The 17714-nt window shown below is 36.1% G+C and overlaps 3 protein-coding genes across 3 annotated transcripts; 1 reads left to right on the top strand and 2 right to left on the bottom strand.

Annotated features, from left to right (window-relative positions):
- Positions 1-817: 817 nt before the first annotated feature.
- On the top strand, positions 818-4395 carry LOC106339109 (lysine-specific demethylase JMJ15). The gene is made up of 8 exons (XM_013777924.1): positions 818-861; positions 1379-1429; positions 1510-1587; positions 1684-2349; positions 2432-3587; positions 3697-3800; positions 3891-4073; positions 4315-4395. The coding sequence occupies exons 1-8, from the start codon at positions 829-831 to the stop codon at positions 4393-4395; spliced, it is 2352 nt and encodes a 783-aa protein (XP_013633378.1). The 5' UTR covers positions 818-828.
- Positions 4396-5240: 845 nt separating this feature from the next.
- Positions 5241-6760, bottom strand: LOC106339704. The gene is made up of 6 exons (XM_013778562.1): positions 6619-6760; positions 6430-6539; positions 6026-6191; positions 5776-5868; positions 5547-5681; positions 5241-5463 (listed from the first exon to the last, which is right to left on the bottom strand). The coding sequence occupies exons 1-5, from the start codon at positions 6683-6685 to the stop codon at positions 5551-5553; spliced, it is 567 nt and encodes a 188-aa protein (XP_013634016.1). The 5' UTR covers positions 6686-6760; the 3' UTR covers positions 5241-5463; positions 5547-5550.
- Positions 6761-7160: 400 nt separating this feature from the next.
- LOC106337284 (coatomer subunit epsilon-2-like) lies at positions 7161-9217 on the bottom strand. The gene is made up of 7 exons (XM_013776370.1): positions 8992-9217; positions 8814-8903; positions 8179-8330; positions 7954-8089; positions 7705-7860; positions 7541-7620; positions 7161-7456 (listed from the first exon to the last, which is right to left on the bottom strand). Exons 1-7 carry the CDS (start codon positions 9163-9165, stop codon positions 7363-7365), a joined length of 882 nt encoding a protein of 293 aa, XP_013631824.1. The 5' UTR covers positions 9166-9217; the 3' UTR covers positions 7161-7362.
- Between the last annotated feature and the right edge of the window lie 8497 nt (positions 9218-17714).

Here is a 17714-nt window from a genome sequence, read left to right as displayed (position 1 = left end):
TCTTAAATTTTAATTATATATATACTTTCATGATTAACTATTTTCCAAAATAATAGTCAATCAAAATTTGGTACACATAAATAATTTCATCGAAGTCCCTTTTTTTTTTAAACACAGAAGTTCGATGAAATTAATTATTTTTATTAAATTTTGACTGACTATTACTATGGAAAATAGTTAATCATAATTAATTCATCGAAGTTCACACTTTAGAATCATTACCTAATAAAAAATGTATTCAAAGTAAACATTTTGAATAATTTCTTTCTAAAACATAAATCATTTTGAACCGGATTTAATATATATTAAACATTAAACGTTTGTGAGCCAAAACAGATTTTCATCTGGTTGTTCATAAGATTTTTCATCTGGTTGTTCATAAGAACTGGCACTAGGTGAACTTATCTCTTTTCAAAGACATTTTGTAAGCACTAATAATTAAATGGTTTATTTAGTTTAATTTCTCTTGTTGGTTTTTAATTTTTTGATATTATTTATAGCTTTGTTTTTATGTGTTATTGTGATACTTCTTCTAATCATTTTATTTTTATTTTTAGTGTAACTGCCCTTTCAATTTCTTTTATACCTCGATTGAGGAAAAAAGATATTGAGTTGTCATTGTGATTGGTATGTAATCTGCAGTTTTTGTTTTCCTTATCTATATAATGAATACTAAGCCTATGTGTCTCATTATTCCCTGATATATTATTTTGGGAATTGGATATTTGGCTAGGGTTCTTTGATCCTTTGGTTCCTAACATCTTTGTATTTCTCAGTTCTTATAAGGGTCATCTGGTTTTGTGGAGTGAATTGATTGATTTCAATTCAATGGTTCTTGCAGCAGAATCTCGGATCAAAGAGGTATTTTCTTCGCTTTAAAAGCGATTTATCGATTAATCGTGTGTTATCGATTTGATTTATTGTTTATCGCTACAGATCTCACTCTATATCACATACTTGATTTAACAATATTGAGACTGTAGATAGGCCTTAAATGGCACTCCTTGCTTAAGTTGATTTACCAATGTTAATCATGATTCCTAATTTTTGTTCGGAGTCCCGATGATATTTATAGTTTATTCTGAGCCCGATTTTTTTTTTGCGGCTCGCGATGATGATGAGTTCTATAATCCAACATGAGTCCCGGTTTTTGTTCCGACTGAAGATGACTTTTATAGTTTATCCCGAGTCTCACTTTTATCGGGACTCGGGATGATGAATTTTATAATTTATCCATGACACAAATTTTGTTGGGATAGAGTATGGTTTGTATATTTCACCATGAGTCCTAATTTTTAGTTCATTTATATTTTCATAAATCATCAATAGGTGACCTGGATTTTCTCATGAATAAAGTTTTCCTTTTAATGTTTTTCAGGAAAATGAGGACACCAATGTAGGACCTCCTAATATCCCCCGTCATCCAGAGGTAAGACCAAACTTTTCTACTTGCTATCTGATGTTACTCCAAAGCGGCTTATAAAATCACATTTTTCATTACATATGTAGGTTCTTGCAAGATGGGATCCAGCTAAAGCGCGGAGGCCAGACATTGCTGAAGCTCCAGTATTCTACCCTTCATTAGAGGTAAATGCTTGTCCTCCATCTTGTATTCTGAGGTTTTGATCGTAAGTTCTCTTCATCCTCAATCCTCATTTTTTATTGTACCGTTTGGGTGTTTAGGAGTTTGAAGATACAGTTGCTTACATAGAAAAAACACGTCCCTCAGCTGAACCATATGGTATTTGCCGTATCGTACCACCCTTGCACTGGTCTCCTCCTTTTCGGCTTAGAGAGAAAAGTATATGGGACGGTATAAAATTCCACACCCGGGTTCAGAACGTGGAGCTGCTTCAGAACAGAGGGCCCGTGAAGAAGAAGAAGAAGAAGAAACCAAAGGCAAGAAAACGGAAACGAAGTTACCCAAGAGTCGTTTCCTCCTCCAAGAGACGACCTAGCTCAGTTTCATCTCCCGAGGAAGAAGAGGTATTTGGTTTCAACTCTGGCCCAGACTTCACTCTTGAGGAGTTTGAGAAGTACGCTCGGCGTTTCAAGGAATCCTATTTCAAAATGAAAGAAGGTAATGCTCCGTCCATCGAAGAGATGGAAGGAGAGTATTGGCGGATAGTTGAGCACGCAGCAGCCGAAGACGAGGTCGAGGTATATTATGGAGCTGACTTAGAGAACAAGGTTCTTGGAAGTGGATTCGAGAGAGGAGAAACTTCTGGTTGGAACCTTAACAACTTGCCTCGTCTCTCGGGCTCTTTACTGTCATTCGAGCGTGGAGATATCTCGGGCGTTCTCGTGCCATGGGTCTATGTTGGGATGTGTTTTTCAACCTTTTGCTGGGTAAATTAAAAAAAAAAAATTTACTTAACAATTAATTTTTTTTTTTTTTTACTAGTTTAACCTAATAATGTTGATGTAACAGCATGTGGAGGACCATCACTTATACTCACTAAACTATAATCACTTTGGTGAGCCAAAAGTGTGGTACGGAGTTCCTGGAACCCATGCAACGTCACTAGAGAAGGCCATGAGGAAACATTTACCAGATCTTTTCGAGGAAACACCTGATCTACTCCATGGACTCGTCACTCAGTTCTCACCTTCGATTTTGAAAGACGAGGGAGTCCCGGTTTTTCGTGCGGTTCAGCGTGCAGGGGAGTATGTTCTCACATTCCCTAGGGCGTATCACGCCGGTTTCAACTCCGGTTTCAACTGTGCAGAAGCTGTGAACGTCGCTACGGTTGACTGGTTATCTCACGGACAGAATGCTGTGGAGTTATTGAGTAATGAGAACAAGAAAACGTCCGTGTCTCATGACAAGCTTCTCCTTGGAGCAGCTTACGAAGCTGTTAGGTCCTTGTCAGGTGGTGGGGGAGAGAGTGGAAAGAGCTTAGCATGGAGAAGCTTCTGCGGGAAGAACCTGACTCTTACTAAGGCAGTGGAGACTCGGTTACGTATGGAAGAAGGAAGGATTAAGGCTCTTGGAAGCGGTTTCAATTTGATAAAGATGGAGAAGGACTTTGATTCGAACTGCGAGAGGGAATGCGTTAAGTGCTGTTATGACTTGCATCTCACGGCATCTGGCTGCAACAAATGCTCTCCTGGAGAGTATGCTTGCACTAAGCACGCTAACGAGCTTTGTTCATGCGAAGGGAATGATCGGTTCGTACTTCTTCGTCACACCGTAGATGAGTTGAGATCGTTGGTTAGAGCATTGGAAGGCGAAGCAGAGCATCTAAAGACTTGGGCTTCCATGGTTAGAGAAGATTTTTCAGAGGCTCAGGAGAGAGAACCTAGAGGTTTTGATCTGAATCTTGAGTTTCAAGGGGATGATGGGGAGTTTGATGATACTTCAGAGACACGCCATGATGAAGCAGAGGATCTAAAAACTTGGGCTAAAGAACCTAGAGGTTTTGATCTGAACCTTGAGTATCAAGTGGATGGCGAGTTTGATAATACATCAGACGCACGCCATGATGCATCCATGTTGAACTTTGCTGCCTATGTGGAGACTATAAACCTAGGGTTCTTGGTTTTCCGAGAGCTTTGGTGTAACAAGCATGCGATATATCCAAATGGTGCAACTCTCCAAACCCTAATTTATCCTAAAGAACTTAAGTTGAAAGAGATTAAGTTGGTTTACTATTTTATTTTATTTTGGTTTACTAATTCTTTTTGTTTTAACAGGGTTCAAGAGTAGGGTTAAGTTCTACAACGTGAAAGATCCAATGAGAATGAGCTATTACATATCTGAGGTTGTAGATGTAGGACTTATGGGTCCATTCTTCAAGGTAAAAAAAAGTCTTTTACAACGTTATTAATTATTAGTTCGTGCTAAAAAATATATAAAGTTGCGTGACGTTGTTGTTTATCGTTTTCAGGTTACTCTGGAGGAAGCTCATCAAGACGAGAGCTTCTCTGCTGGCTCAGCTCAGGCATGCTGGGAAATGGTGTTGCAGAAAGTTAACGAAGAGATCAAGAAGCGCCGAGAACGTAATATTCATACTTTGGAAAGCATCAACGGGTTACAAATGTTTGGTTTTCTCTCCCCGTCCATAATTCAGGTAAATATATATTAGGACAATTTTCTCGGATAGTCATTTTTAAGTTTTTTGTCACAAAAATAACCGTGAAAAAAAAATGACCAAAATAATTTTGAAATTTTTAATTTTTATTTTTTTATTTTTTTTAATTTGAAACCATATACCCAAAACTCCATTCCTTGACTCTATATATTATAACATATGTAATATTGAAATATAACACGGAACTTTCTTACATAACTAGTGTCATCTTTGTCTCCAGGCCATTGAGGCTCTTGATCCGAACCATCGCCTAGTGGAGTACTGGAACCATAAGAAACAGGGAGGTTCGTTGGAAGTGTGACTTGAAGAAGAGATAAAGTTCACCTACCGTTTCTTGTTTTATTGTTAACTGTTTGTTGTTGGCTTAATGACTTTTTTAGACTTATATTATCTGCTCTGATCAAGCTTCTGATGAACAAAGTCTTAACTTTGGTTTTAGAACTTTGAAGCGTTTTCTCTTTGGAGATCTGATCATTGTGAAACTCTGTTTTTATGGATCTTTTTTTTTTCTTTGAACTAAATATTTGATGTTTTAGTAGACTTTGAAAAGATTCCTATGTTGTTCTTTTTAATTGTTATTTCGCATTGATTGATATTTATAGATATACATACAGGTGTTGAAACAATAGGTTTCAAAAGGTCAAAACACTAGTAAGTTTCATGATCTATGTCTTTGAGATCAGAGAAGCAAAGCATTGGTGAAAAAGTAGGATGAACATTTAGACTGTTTTTCGTTTAAAAAGTTCAGCTTCATACTATATGATCTATGGTGTTTTAGAAGATTTTATATTTTACAGCTTTTCCATAATCGATTAAATTATTTTTAATATGTATTTTTAATTTGATGTTTTTAAGAGAATTTTTTTTTTTTAATATACTTTAAAATAGTCTCTTTTAAAGTTTTTGTCACAAAAAAAACCCTAAAAAAATAAAATGACGAAAATAGTTTTTATTTTATTTTTATTTTGAATTCTTTTTTTTTTTTTTTTTTAAATTTGAACTCATCCCCAAAACCCAACCAGTTAACTCTAAGTCTTAGATTAGTTAGCACTAAAAGTATAAATACATATTTACCCTTTAATAAAACCTATTTTGATCATTTTCTTCTTCGGAGGTCTATTTTTGCGAAAATAAACTAAAAAAAACTATCTAAAGGAATTTCTCTTTTTTTAACTCATAACATTTTACATTATGGCATGGAGTATTTTTAACTTGAATTTACAAGACAAAGCTAGCAGCATTACAAAAACATGTCCTGAATCCCATTCTCCTATAGCTTCCCATACGTCCACAATGTATTAGTTCTCTTCCTCTTCTATAATCATAACTATTGCCGCCCGTGCTTAAAACCAGATTTGCAGTAAACAATCTGCGAGTAGCTTGATTTTAACTCGTAAACAGACCAATAATATATTTATATGGAGATGAAATGAGGACATGTACTAATAATACCTGCTCATGAATTGGGAAGAAGACGACCATTGTACATCTTGTCGAGTAGCTCACGAGCACCAGGCCTTCTAAGGAGTCCTTTGTTGTTTGGTAAACCTGTGCCCAAACAGACCGGACAAACAAGTTTGCCTCGACCTGTTTGCAAACAGAAGCCAACCAAATCAAACAGGGGTTACCAACCAAAACCAAACTACATTAAAAAGAAACGTTGTGAAAGAGAGAAACAAACCGTAACAATTTGGACATTCTGTAAACTCATATACATCTTTGGCTCGTTTTCGGTTTAGAGCTTTCCATTTTCCTGTTCCCCCACACATATCACCTAAATCATATAAACACATATGCGCATCAATATTAAGCACTAACATGGAATAAAAACAGAGAATCATTACCACTTTTTAACATAGCACTAACATGTTCACGAAGCAAGAGCATATAGCTAGAAGAGTATAGTAGTAAGATAAGAAAGTTTAACTCACAGAGAACAGCACCAATGCCCTGACAGTTACGGCAAACACCTGGCTTCTTGTCTAAAGCGGCTGCGTTTTGTACAGAGACAAAGGTATAAGCATTGGTAATTAAAGCTGGAGATAAGCACACACAAGTCATCATCCACTGTCTCCGTGACATCGGTTTCTCACCCCCCTGCAGGCCAAGAACACAAACCAGCTAAGAAAGACTCTGAATTTTTTTTTAAGTAAAATGGAATGTAAAGAACAGATTCTCAACTACAGCTAGCTCAGCTCCCAACTTACAGTGACAGTAACATTTAAAGACATACAATAATGTTCTTAGCATCAATGGAAGCCAAGAAAAGGATACTGACTCTCACAAAATAGTGAATTTAATATTAATAAATATAAGAAAGACTCAGACTTTGCACCTGGGCTTCGTTGGTGGTCTCCGATGAAGAATCCGAATCGTTGGATTCGAAGCTCTGATTGTCCGGGCATGATTTGGCGAGGATACGAACTTGATTCCGGTTTGGTGCGGCTAAAAATGAAACACGGGTGTCAGAATAAAGAGAGGATAATATCAAACAATGAAACAATATTGAGGATGAGGATGTTACAGATAAACGGAGAAGAAGATGTATGAAGACGCGAAGGGATTGCGAAGAGATTAGATGAAGCAGCCATGTTCTGTCTCTGCGGTCATACGAGATTAGATGAAGCAGCCATGTTCTGTCTCTGCGGTCATAATCTTACCAGCGGACCAGACCCATTTTTATATATTTCAGATATTTTTATTTTCTCCGGTAACATTTTTTAAATGAAGAAACCGAACTAACCGAGTACTAAACCGAACCAATTTTTTTTTTATAATAGTGTTTCATGGTTTATACTATAGTTTCACTTGGTTACGAAGTTTTTATCATGTTGTGTCCAATCCCATTCGTTTCATTGAACGAAAAATGCAGAGATGTAACATTGGTACAAGTCTGAAGCTCTTGTTTTGTTTTGTTTTAGCCGCTGATTATTCTAATTTAGATACAAACCATCTGTTCATGAGATTGGCCATGGACATGCTATGAATCCATGCACACATATGAATTCAATTAGGTTATTGAGTCAAATCAATCGTATTCCTATTTCAGTTTGGCTAGGTAAATAGTAAGAGAGTGAACGGTGGAGCTTTATATTTAGAAGTAATGAAATGGTAAATGTAACACACCCAATGACAAAATCTGGTTCATATACTGATCTCAAAAAAAGACAAGACAGAAAGGGGTTATTCTGGTGGGTTTACCAAACACGGGAGACTATGTGGTAAAGCAAACCGATACTGCACAGCTTGAACCATGGAAGAGTCGTCTTCAGGCCACAGATTGAACCGCTCTCTCAAAGTTATCTTCGGCTGATGAAACACGCTTCACGAGCACATGTTCTGGGTGTGATAGTTTCAGCTGGCTGTAAAAGAAGAATAGGAGATACATAAATGGACCCAATAAGCATTACTCTCAGCTAGCTTTTATAAGTGGCCGCAATTTTTACCTTAAGTAACGTGAAGAGGACTTGCCAATTTGAAGACTGCAGACGACAAGGTTTGCAAGAGTTTCTGGGTCCTTAGCATCCTGCAATCACCCAAAAAATGATTTTGACACTTGCCCATATAAAGAAAAGCCAAGAAAGCGAGTGCAGTATGAGAAATCAGTTACCTTGTTGAGTGCTTCAAGGAGTAGTGATTCAGCTTCATCAAAATTACCCATTTGCATACAGCAAACTGCTTTACCGTTCAAGATCAAGCACGTCATGGGATACTTCTCACAGAAATCCTGGAAAATTAGATACGCTTCTTGTATCTTCGAGCCACCCTGAAATCACAGAACTGACTTAGTATACGAAAAAAAAAAACGGATTCTTTATACAATAAACCAAAAACCAAATTGTATATTTTGTCATTATACCACTGCAAGGTTAAACCAAGCGGTTGCAAGTTGAGTGAGAGTGTGGTCTTCGTCATATTGTTGCATAACTCCAAGCTGCTTCTCAGCATAATCTGATCTGTGCATCTTAATGAATATCTGGACGTTCAACGCATGCCTAAAAATTCAAAAGCAAGTAATAACCTTTGAGCATATGAAAACATAACCTTACTCCACTCCAGTAAAAAAAAAACAAAAAAGGCTTACAGATCCATAGTTCCTCCAGCATGAGTGTGCTTCAGAGCTTCACTATAATCTTCCTCATGCATGAAAACAATACCAGCAACCAGTCGCAAAGTAGCATTGTTGCCTATTGTTGAATCTGCCAACCATTCCCTCAAGCTTGAGATGGTTGATTCCTGATCAAAACACAAAGAAATTAAACATCCATTCTACTATTTTGTAAATACGGTTAGCCAATGTTATAAAACGGTCTAGGCTCTGCCTAAGCTGACAAAAATTGGTCATAAGCGAAATTAATATTCCAAAAATCAGTCCTAAAATCCTCTATAAAGCGCCTAACTACCGCATATCAATTTCTTGAACATTACCATTAGCTCACTGTCACTGACTATCACAGGTACGGAGATAATAACAACATACGGGCACACACTCGCTTACAATTATTAACACTCTGTATATAAACTATTTGTAAAGCTTAAGATTCAAAGTTAATGAGAAAGTGATCATATGTACACAAGTTCTAATATAGTATCACGGCGTTTATTCAACTAACTTTCACGGGAAAACTCAATTTTCCGAGAAAATCATGATCTCGCGAGTTTCATTTCAGCTTGTAGCGTTCTTCGGAACACAAATCAAATCGTATATTTCTGAATCACCTTATTAGCAGGACTCGATAGATACATAGCGAGGAGTTTGACTGCCTGCAGTGGAGTAGCGGCGGATTCATCGATCTCGCTGATGACAAGCTTTACAACACAAAATTAAATTCGAATTAACAGATCAGCCAATCTAGAGAGACGAGATACATCATCGAGATGAAATAGAGAGAGAAACCTGATAGCTACCGAGGGCGATGTAGGAGCGGAAGACGAGGCAGTCGCGCTCCACGGCGTCCTCCGGCGAGAGGTGAGGGATCTCGCTGTTGTTGATCGCCGTTTGATAAGCTCCCAGGTAGAATTGGTTTCTCAGATTGAAGAGGTGATCTGGTCCTGCTCCCATGGCCGCCATCGCTTCCTTCTTCTTCCTCTAGATCGATCTCGCAGATCCGCGTCTAATAGCGAAACGGACTAAAACAAACTGAAGTATAAACGGGTTAATAACATGTTAGCCCCTTAATTTATTATAATATTGCATAAGCACCTCATTTCTCTTGAGTTGTACAATCGACCCCTATGTTTGATTTGGGCCTCATGAGGCAAAAAATAACGATTCAGGCTCTTTAGTTTATGAGCCTATATCTTAGTGATATGAGCTTTGGACTGTCTAGTGTCTATCTTTGGGCCTTTTACTTGAACATTATTTTGGTATTAAAAAAGTTTCAAAACTTTAAGCACGTTCGTCACTACTTGAAAATCGAAATCATATGAGACGTCGGTGAATAGGTGAACTACAGTCAGTTGAAACGAGTTATGCCTAAATAAAATATAAACTTATGATTATGTTATATATAGCTTATTTTAAATGATTCAAATAAAAAATAGAGGGATGATTCAAATAAAAAATAGAGGGTGACTATGGCCGATTTTACGCAAAGTTATTCATTTCACATGTGTAAAGAAGCCTTCGTAAAACCCAATAAGATAAATCAGTAAAGTTTATCACAGAAATGTAGTTAACCTCTAGTGTGAGACGACGATCTTTTAGCTGTATAAGAATATTATAAGATGTGTTACGAACTTAAAGTCATCACAGATTTTGATTATGTGCACCTTTTAGACCTAAAAGTCTTTATATACACATACTTGGAACATGCTCCTGCAATTTGGTTCAACGTCATAAGAGATTATTCTCACTGATACAATTTTATTATTTTAAATACTAGCTATTCGTCTTGTTTTCTAGCTTACGATTATCATTAGAAAGTGTGTAGAATTTAAAAAAAATAAAAAATCAAAGATATTAATTGGTGATTTTGGAAAAAAAAAGACAGAGTGGCTAAAACTACTATGATGCAAAGTATTAAAAATTTAAACAGATGCAAGATAATAAATTATACTATCTCCATTTTTTATTAGATAAATTTTAAGATTTTGAGCATAGATTAAGAAAATATTTAATTTTTATATTTTCAAAAAAATATACATCATTAGTTATTTATTTATTTAAACACAAGTTAACCAATAGTAAAATCAATTGTAGAATACAAATAGTCATATCACATAAATATTTAATAAAATTTTCATTAAAATTTGAAAATGTAATCTAGTTTTTTTTGAAACACAAAATGTAATCTAGTTTGGAATAAAAAACTCTTTTAAAATGTCATGTATCAAAAAAAACAGAAGGAATACATAGTAGATGAAGAGAATGAAACTTGTTCTAAAGTCACTTTTTTTGTTTGTCACAGAAGTTTTAATTAATTTAAATAAAGCTAAATTCGGTCCAACATCCCATTAAACTAAAGAATTTCTGAGAGCCACTTTTGCCAGAAGATCGGCCTCGACATTATCCTTCGGGGAATATAAAAAAAACGCAATAGAAACAAATACAGAGGAGAGAGCTTGAATATCCATGGTGATTCCCAGCAGATCTTTCCTTTGTGTCTTGTTGGTAATAGTTCCAATGAGCGTTGAGTTGTCGGAGTAGACTCAGAGGTGTGAAATCTCCTGGTTTACTGCCATATACAAGCTTTCTCGAACCGCCAGCTACTAGCGCTGAATCGACGAAATCATGTACCATAGAACCTCGATTGAGGATGGGTTCCTTTGATCCTGAGAAGATCCATGCTAAGCCCGCTTTCTTCCTCGCTGCATCCCAAGCCGCATCCGTTCTGCAGGTGGTGAAGTACTAAACGGGGCTTCGATTATTCTTTCTCCAGGTCGACCTGCTTGCAGGTTGGTGATCTGTAGATTCATTTTGCTTGATTGTGCTTGATTCCATTCCCTTGTCCATGCTAATCCCTTAGTGGTCACTTCCTCCGGTTGTGATAGCTTGTTTTCGAAGGTAAGAGAGTTACGATCTTTCCATATTGACCAGCATATCCAAGGGAGGATGGTGTTTGGAACCCCAGATGGCGGAAGGCAAATTGTTGATCTGAATCTCACCACAGCCGCTTCAAAAATGTCGTCGGTCGCTAAGTGAACTTCATCTTTGAGGGGGGCGCCACACTTGCAGTGGCTTCCCTGAGGGGAAGCATTACAAGCACCCGCTTCCAGTCCACAAAAAATATTTGCATAAATCATTTTAAAAAAAAAAAAATTATCTACAAAATTTATAAAAATGGCCAATTTTTTTAAAATTGTTTGTGGTCTTTTTTCATTTCAGGACCGGTACTGCACACTTGTTGCGCAAAAGAGCACCAGAAGAAGGTATGTATAGGTGACTATGTATCCTGGCATCTAGGGCATTTAGCTTCTGGGTTGATTCCTCTTCTTTGTAGGTTTTCCCCTAGAGCCAAAGTACCTTGAATGATCGACCACATGAAGACTTTCAACTTTGGTGAGCATTCGCTTGCCCATAAATCCTTAATCCAATCAAAGGCAGTTGTTGTTCGTGGAGAGACATCCTCTGGTGTGTGGTTTGCTAGGGAGTTGTACCCTGATCTAAAACCAAACAAAAATGTAACTTGTATAGAGACATCCTCTAGTGTTCAAAAGTCTAAAACCAAACAAAAATGTAACTTGTATTTGTATAGTGTATGTACTAAATTCATTCACAAGTTTCACAAAACATATGTTTGTACAGTAATCGGCTGTCTCACATGCTAGTTTTAAACACTGAATGTATATAATCAAACGTTTCCGATCTAAAACACATGTTTTCGTGGTTACCAATCAAATTCTGTGCTTAATTTTCTTTGTCAACATTATTTTTATTTTGTTTTCAGTATGCTGAGTTGTTTACCATTACTTAATTTTGTTATTATTGAATCCTTTCCACATGCGTCACCGTGGAACGAGGGAGGCATGACTTATATTGTTTTTACTTATCGCACCGTCCGGTCTCCATTTAATTATTGTAATAAACAATGTATAAATCCCTGCCGTTTTTTTCAGAAAGTGTATAACAGCATGATTAAGTCCGGTCTCTTAGTTGGAGTTCTTAACTTATGATTTGACATTTATTTTTTTACATTTTTCAGTTAAAAAACTGCTCTTATATCTAAGAGATGGTTCTTAATTTTTCTTAGTTAAAATCTAAGAAAAGTTAAAAACCGTCTCTTGTCCGAAAATAAAATTCTCAGTTAAAAGACTAGGGTTAACGATGGTCTAAGTTCCGGTTTCATATGAATTTGCTTGCCACTAGAGACGAGGGCCGATTAGCAGTTTAGTACCATAGATCGTTACATTTTGCTAATTGTTCTGGCATCAAAATTTTGGATTGTTATATTCTGCTGGTGTGCCCAAATATATAAGTTTATGGAATATATGATATATCCCTCCCTACGTATTTGACCTTATTATATATTCTGTTGTTTATACTGTTTTTTTTTCTCTTAACATTGAATGATTAAGAGGGCTGGACTAAACTTTTCTGAACTTTTTTTCCATGACATCGAGATGGAATTATATTAAATGTGCCGGATAAGCATTTGAAATTGCCGATTACTGTACAAACATATGTTTTATCAGCTATGCTAGTTTCACAAAACATATGTTTGTACAGTTATCGGCTGATAATGGGTTCTTTTAATTTGACCAATACAATTCTAGCAGCTAGTTTTTTAAACTCCTCTATTTTATTTTATCAACAGAAAATGTGTTGTCAACCACCTAGCCAACAAAAAATAACCAAGTAGGTGAAATTGTAACATGGGCATCAATTCCAATAAATTATGAAATTAGATTACAAATAAAGACTTATTCTAGTTATGTTCAACATGCATAAGTGCTAATACCATGTGAGGAATTTATGACCATGATACAACTCTTAGTTTATTTTAATCTGTAATACAAGAACATTCATATATATATATATATATATATAACTGTTTAATCTCTTCTCCTTTACCTACGTAGGCATGCCACGTAGATAAGTCTTGTGATCCTGTGCCGACACGTGTCCACGGAGACGGAGCGCTGCGTTTCATTAAACGGGAGATGTTATCTTTCTTTTTACTTCCGGCCCGATAGACATTGCGATGTCTCTAACCCTAATTGATCTCGCGTCTATCTTCTCTGCATCGGCGACGCGTGACGCCTGCGATACCTCCCCCTTAACTGAAGCGGCCGGAGTTATGTCGTCGTCTTTATTCCAATTAAATTCGATCACTCGCTCAGACTCTTCGATGCGCCGTTTGATCCCGAGCGGTGTGGATCTGTATAAATATGTAAGTATCCATAGATCTCGAACGCACCCTCTCCTTATTTCTCTTGAGATTTTCCGATTCCTATTGTTATGGCTATTTCGAGAGTCTTCTTCTCTGACCTGAAGTCCAGCAAATGCTCTTCCGTTTGAGGCCCGGCTTCTACGGTTCTGGGAGGCGAGGAACGTCAAACGCGGTGGCGAGCTGATGTGGGTCGATATGCTGCTTATGTACGTGAATGTAAGTTTGATTCTTCGTGTTCTCTTTAGATCTGTTTTCGTTCGTTTTCTGATTTCTAGATCTTATTTGTTTCAGTCAACTTTGATGCAAGCTACTATCAACGCGAATGGGCTTCCAAAGTTCCGAGAGAGACTCACCGTCGGGACGATATATTTTGTTTCTGGCTTCGACGTGGCTCGATGTGCTCAGAACTTCAAGCTTGCGGACTCTTCTTTGATGATTTAGTCTAACGATTCCACTGAGTTTGACGTGTTATCTAATCCGGTCTCACCAATACCTGCAAAGGGATTCCGGTTCCGTAACCAAACCGAGTTGGTTGGTTTAGCCAATACAAACACTCAGCTTCCAGGTACAGATGTGGTCGTATAGATGTCTTTTTATCTGTATGGGATTTGTGCTTTATGGATTATTGTCTGATTAGCCACGGAGCTTTCTGATGTCGATATTGAACTCTGTAGATATTATTGGTGAGATCGTGGCTGTGAAGAGCACCGTGTCTGACCCTCCGGAGGACAAAAACCGTGTCATGGTCACCGTCAAACTAGAAAAGTGATTTAAATTTTATTTTTAAATCTTTTATAGTTGGTTAATCATTTTAGCTACACTAACGGTTGTTAAAAATGTGCTGTGATGTGTCTGTAACTCTTAGCCTGTTCGACGCTCAAGCCGTTTCATTTCACCAGAAGCTTGGAGGCATGCGTGGTGATCCTAAAGTGATTGTTGCCACAAGCATAAATCCGAAGATGGTTGGAGGTATTATGTTGCTTATTTCGTATGGTGACATATAATAGTATGTGTAATCCCTTTTCCATTTGTTTTCCCTATTATGTGTAGGTCGTTTATTCCTCAACGCGACGTTAGGAACGCATGTTTATTACGATAAAGAGACACGCGCAGGGGAGTCTTTCTTTTTCAGGTAAGCTTGGTCTGTTTTGAGTATGTAAGCATACGTTGAAAGTTTGTGATGTTGACGTTCGTAAATTTATGTTCGGATTGGTGGCTAGAGACACTGGTCTTCCGGCCGCTGCACCTCTCCTGAAGTCTTATGCGAAGGTTGAGTCTGTGACAATTGCTGGGCTTAACAATTTTATCACTACCGCTCCGCCCTAGGTAATGAGTTATGTATATGCAATTAGCACATTCGTGTGTTTATATATTGATATTGTCGTTTTTGACTGCACGTGATGTTGATGTTTAAACCGCAGGAAATCGATTTCTTATGCACTGGGAGAATTTCTGAGTTGAAGCGGACAAGGGGTGGTGCTATGTTGCGTGTTCTAAGTGCAGCAATAAGTTGCAGCGCACTGTCACTTCTTTTGAATGTGCGCGTTGCAATAATCCTCATGCGGTCGGGTCTCTGTGGTATGTAGCAATTTGGTATAATATGATAGTTGGTTACCTTTTTATCACATGAATCACACTGATTTCACTTCGGGTTATTTGTTTTCTTTTAAATATCGTGTTAAGATGGTTGTAGCTGATGATATTGCGGAAGGGACATTCGTTTGTTTTGATGGTGTTATGACTAAGTTACACAATCTCAGGGCAAGTGAGGCGGTTCAGCTACTGATAAGATATACTGTGATTCCATATATATATATATATATATATATGTGTGTGTGTATTTGTGTGTGTGATCAACCAGAAAACCCTATGTTTTTTTTGATAAAGGGATTTAACCAGAAAAATGTTATTAAAACTTTTGGTGAGATGGTATATATATATGTAAAAGTAGTATATAAATAGTTGGCAACAATATGGCAAATTTAGAATGGGATAACGGCAAACGTATAATTAGTTGGCACCAATATTCAATCAATGTACAGCCAACCTATACATACCAACTGAGTTCTGTATGTATTTTTAAAGAAACCAACTGAGATTTGTGTAAATTATAAATTATGTGTTGGTATATATAAAAATGTTGTATGAAGAATTGTTCTTCTACCATTTTGGCCACTTATTATATCTAACGTGATGTAAACAACTATATTTGTTTCATAAGTTTATTTGACAATGTATAAACAGTTACATACTCGCTCTGTTCCATAATAAGTGTCACTAAGTGTTTTGCCTACATATGCGAGCATAATCATCTTACGAATATTATTTTATGTCTTATTAATCCAAAAATCAGCATTATAAAACTCTAATAGGTGAACATGTTAAAGGAAAAAAATTATGGTGAATTATTTGTTCCTCAAAATTTAAACCTGATATGTTGAAATTTTAGTCAAATTAATGAAAGGTAGATACCCACTTTTTTCTTCTAAATTCGCCGTGGAGGGATGAATTTATAAGAAAAAAATTCCTATCCAATTTTGATAAGGAACAAATTGAACAAAAATTCATATATTTTTTTTATTTTTCAATTCCTCAAATAAAATTTTATTTTTTTTCATTCTTCTAGTGGTCACTAACTGAAGCTATAGTTTTTCACGGATTAAACTTAAACTGGTTTAAAGTAAAAGCAACAAAATTTGTTTTGAACTCAGTCATATGTTAAGTTATTATTTATGATTTTAAATAGTTAAATTGTTTGCTCAAAAAAAAATAGTGAAATCAAAGGGGTTTTTGCAAATATGACTCAAAACTTGAACTCAAACACAAAACTAAGCCACGTTTTTTTGGAACTTTGACTTGTTTCTTTCATCCCCAAAGTTCATATTATTCACGAAAATGCCATCACTTTTTTTTTTAAATGCATATTTTACTCTATCACCCTCATCTTCCTCAAGTAATCACAACATTGCCATTGCCATCAATATACCAACCACCATGAACAACCAATTTGAAGCTCTTATTGCACCTAAAAATCGGTTTACACTCTTTCTTTCTCAATTCTTATGAACTAAAAACAACGTCTCTTTCAATTTCTCTCCATATTCATCAAAGAAAAACCAAGGTTTTGATTCTAAATTTTTTATGGTTCATAGAGCCATTGAAGCTTACGATTCTTGGTTGGTCACTTTTGTTTGAGATTTTGGGTGCTTGGAAAAGACTTATGTGTACTAAACAAGTTATCTCACTGGTTGAAACTATGAAATCAACTTTTTTCCCAGATTTGTTCGTCCAGACGACTTACCTGGAAGTCTTCTGGTCAATGCAGAGATTAGTTTTGCAATTGACTTTTAAATGTGTTTTTATAGGCGACTTACATGGAAATCGTCCATCATTATTTGTTAAAAAAAAAATCGAGACGACTTCCATGTAAGTCATCTAAAGTAAACGGGTTAGTTTTGCATTTGATCGGATTGTGTCAGAAATTTGACTTCCACGTAAGTCGTCCAGTAGAAAATTAAAAAATCAATATTTTGTTATACCTAGACGACTGATGACTTACATGGAAGTCGTCACAGGTTAGTTTGACAATTGAAAAGTAAAACAAAAAAAATTATTTTTTTCTAGACGACTTACACAAAAGTCGTCCGTCCGACGACTTACATTGAAGTCGTCAGACGGACGACTCGTCCAGGAAAAGTAAAATTTCTGACATAATCCGGTCAAATGAAAAACTAACTCGTTTTCCGTAGATGACTTACATGTAAGTCGTCTCGAGTTTTTTTTAACAAACAAAGATGGACGACTTTCATGTAAGTCGTTTAGGTTAAAAATCAATTGCAAAACTAACATAAATGGACGACTTCCTAGAAGTCTAACAGATCTGCTCCAATGTTTAATAAACTTTCATTTTCTCTACAACTATAAAGATTTTTTTAATTTTTTTTCTTAATTCATGCATATTAGTCAATATTGGAGCTACTGAATGAAATTTATACCTTAATTGGTGATATTTATGAGGTTACCAATATTCATGCTTAGTAAAGTTTATAACTAACATAGAAGACTTCTGTGAAAGTCTTCTATGTTAGTTTTTGTAAATTTGTTAAGTAACTTTAAGATATGTTCATTTAATTTTCAAAAGTGTTAACTAACTTCAAGAATATCAAGTAACATGGTTTAATGTGTCTTCTCAGATCATAAGATATACTTTTTACTTATGTATCTAATGAAAGTGTTCTAGCTTTGAACTTATGTAATGTTTTATCTTTTGTAAATTTGACTAAGTTTT

This window comes from Brassica oleracea, chromosome C4, assembly GCF_000695525.1.
Source record: "Brassica oleracea var. oleracea cultivar TO1000 chromosome C4, BOL, whole genome shotgun sequence".
Classification (NCBI taxonomy): Eukaryota; Viridiplantae; Streptophyta; class Magnoliopsida; order Brassicales; family Brassicaceae; genus Brassica; species Brassica oleracea.
The sequence above is the reverse complement of the archived record's forward strand: the minus strand, read 5'-3'. Positions and strand labels throughout refer to the sequence as shown.

What these genes read in the sequence shown, in the direction of transcription:
- LOC106339109 (XM_013777924.1), top strand. Translation starts at nt 829, where the DNA reads ATGGTTCTTGCAGCAGAATCTCGGATCAAAGAG. An exon ending in GTTTTTCAACCTTTTGCTGG is followed by an intron (nt 2,350 to 2,431) that starts GTAAATTAAAAA and finishes TTGATGTAACAG; the next exon opens with CATGTGGAGGACCATCACTT. An exon ending in TCTCCCCGTCCATAATTCAG is followed by an intron (nt 4,074 to 4,314) that starts GTAAATATATAT and finishes CTTTGTCTCCAG; the next exon opens with GCCATTGAGGCTCTTGATCC.
- LOC106339704 (XM_013778562.1), bottom strand. Translation starts at nt 6,685, where the DNA reads ATGGCTGCTTCATCTAATCTCTTCGCAATCCCTTCGCGTCTTCATACA. An exon ending in ATCTTCTTCTCCGTTTATCT is followed by an intron (nt 6,540 to 6,618) that starts GTAACATCCTCA and finishes TTTCATTTTTAG; the next exon opens with CCGCACCAAACCGGAATCAA. An exon ending in GGGCATTGGTGCTGTTCTCT is followed by an intron (nt 5,869 to 6,025) that starts GTGAGTTAAACT and finishes TATATGATTTAG; the next exon opens with GTGATATGTGTGGGGGAACA.
- LOC106337284 (XM_013776370.1), bottom strand. Translation starts at nt 9,165, where the DNA reads ATGGCGGCCATGGGAGCAGGACCAGATCACCTCTTCAATCTGAGAAAC. An exon ending in CTTGGTTTAACCTTGCAGTG is followed by an intron (nt 7,861 to 7,953) that starts GTATAATGACAA and finishes CTGTGATTTCAG; the next exon opens with GGTGGCTCGAAGATACAAGA. An exon ending in TCCTTGAAGCACTCAACAAG is followed by an intron (nt 7,621 to 7,704) that starts GTAACTGATTTC and finishes GGGTGATTGCAG; the next exon opens with GATGCTAAGGACCCAGAAAC.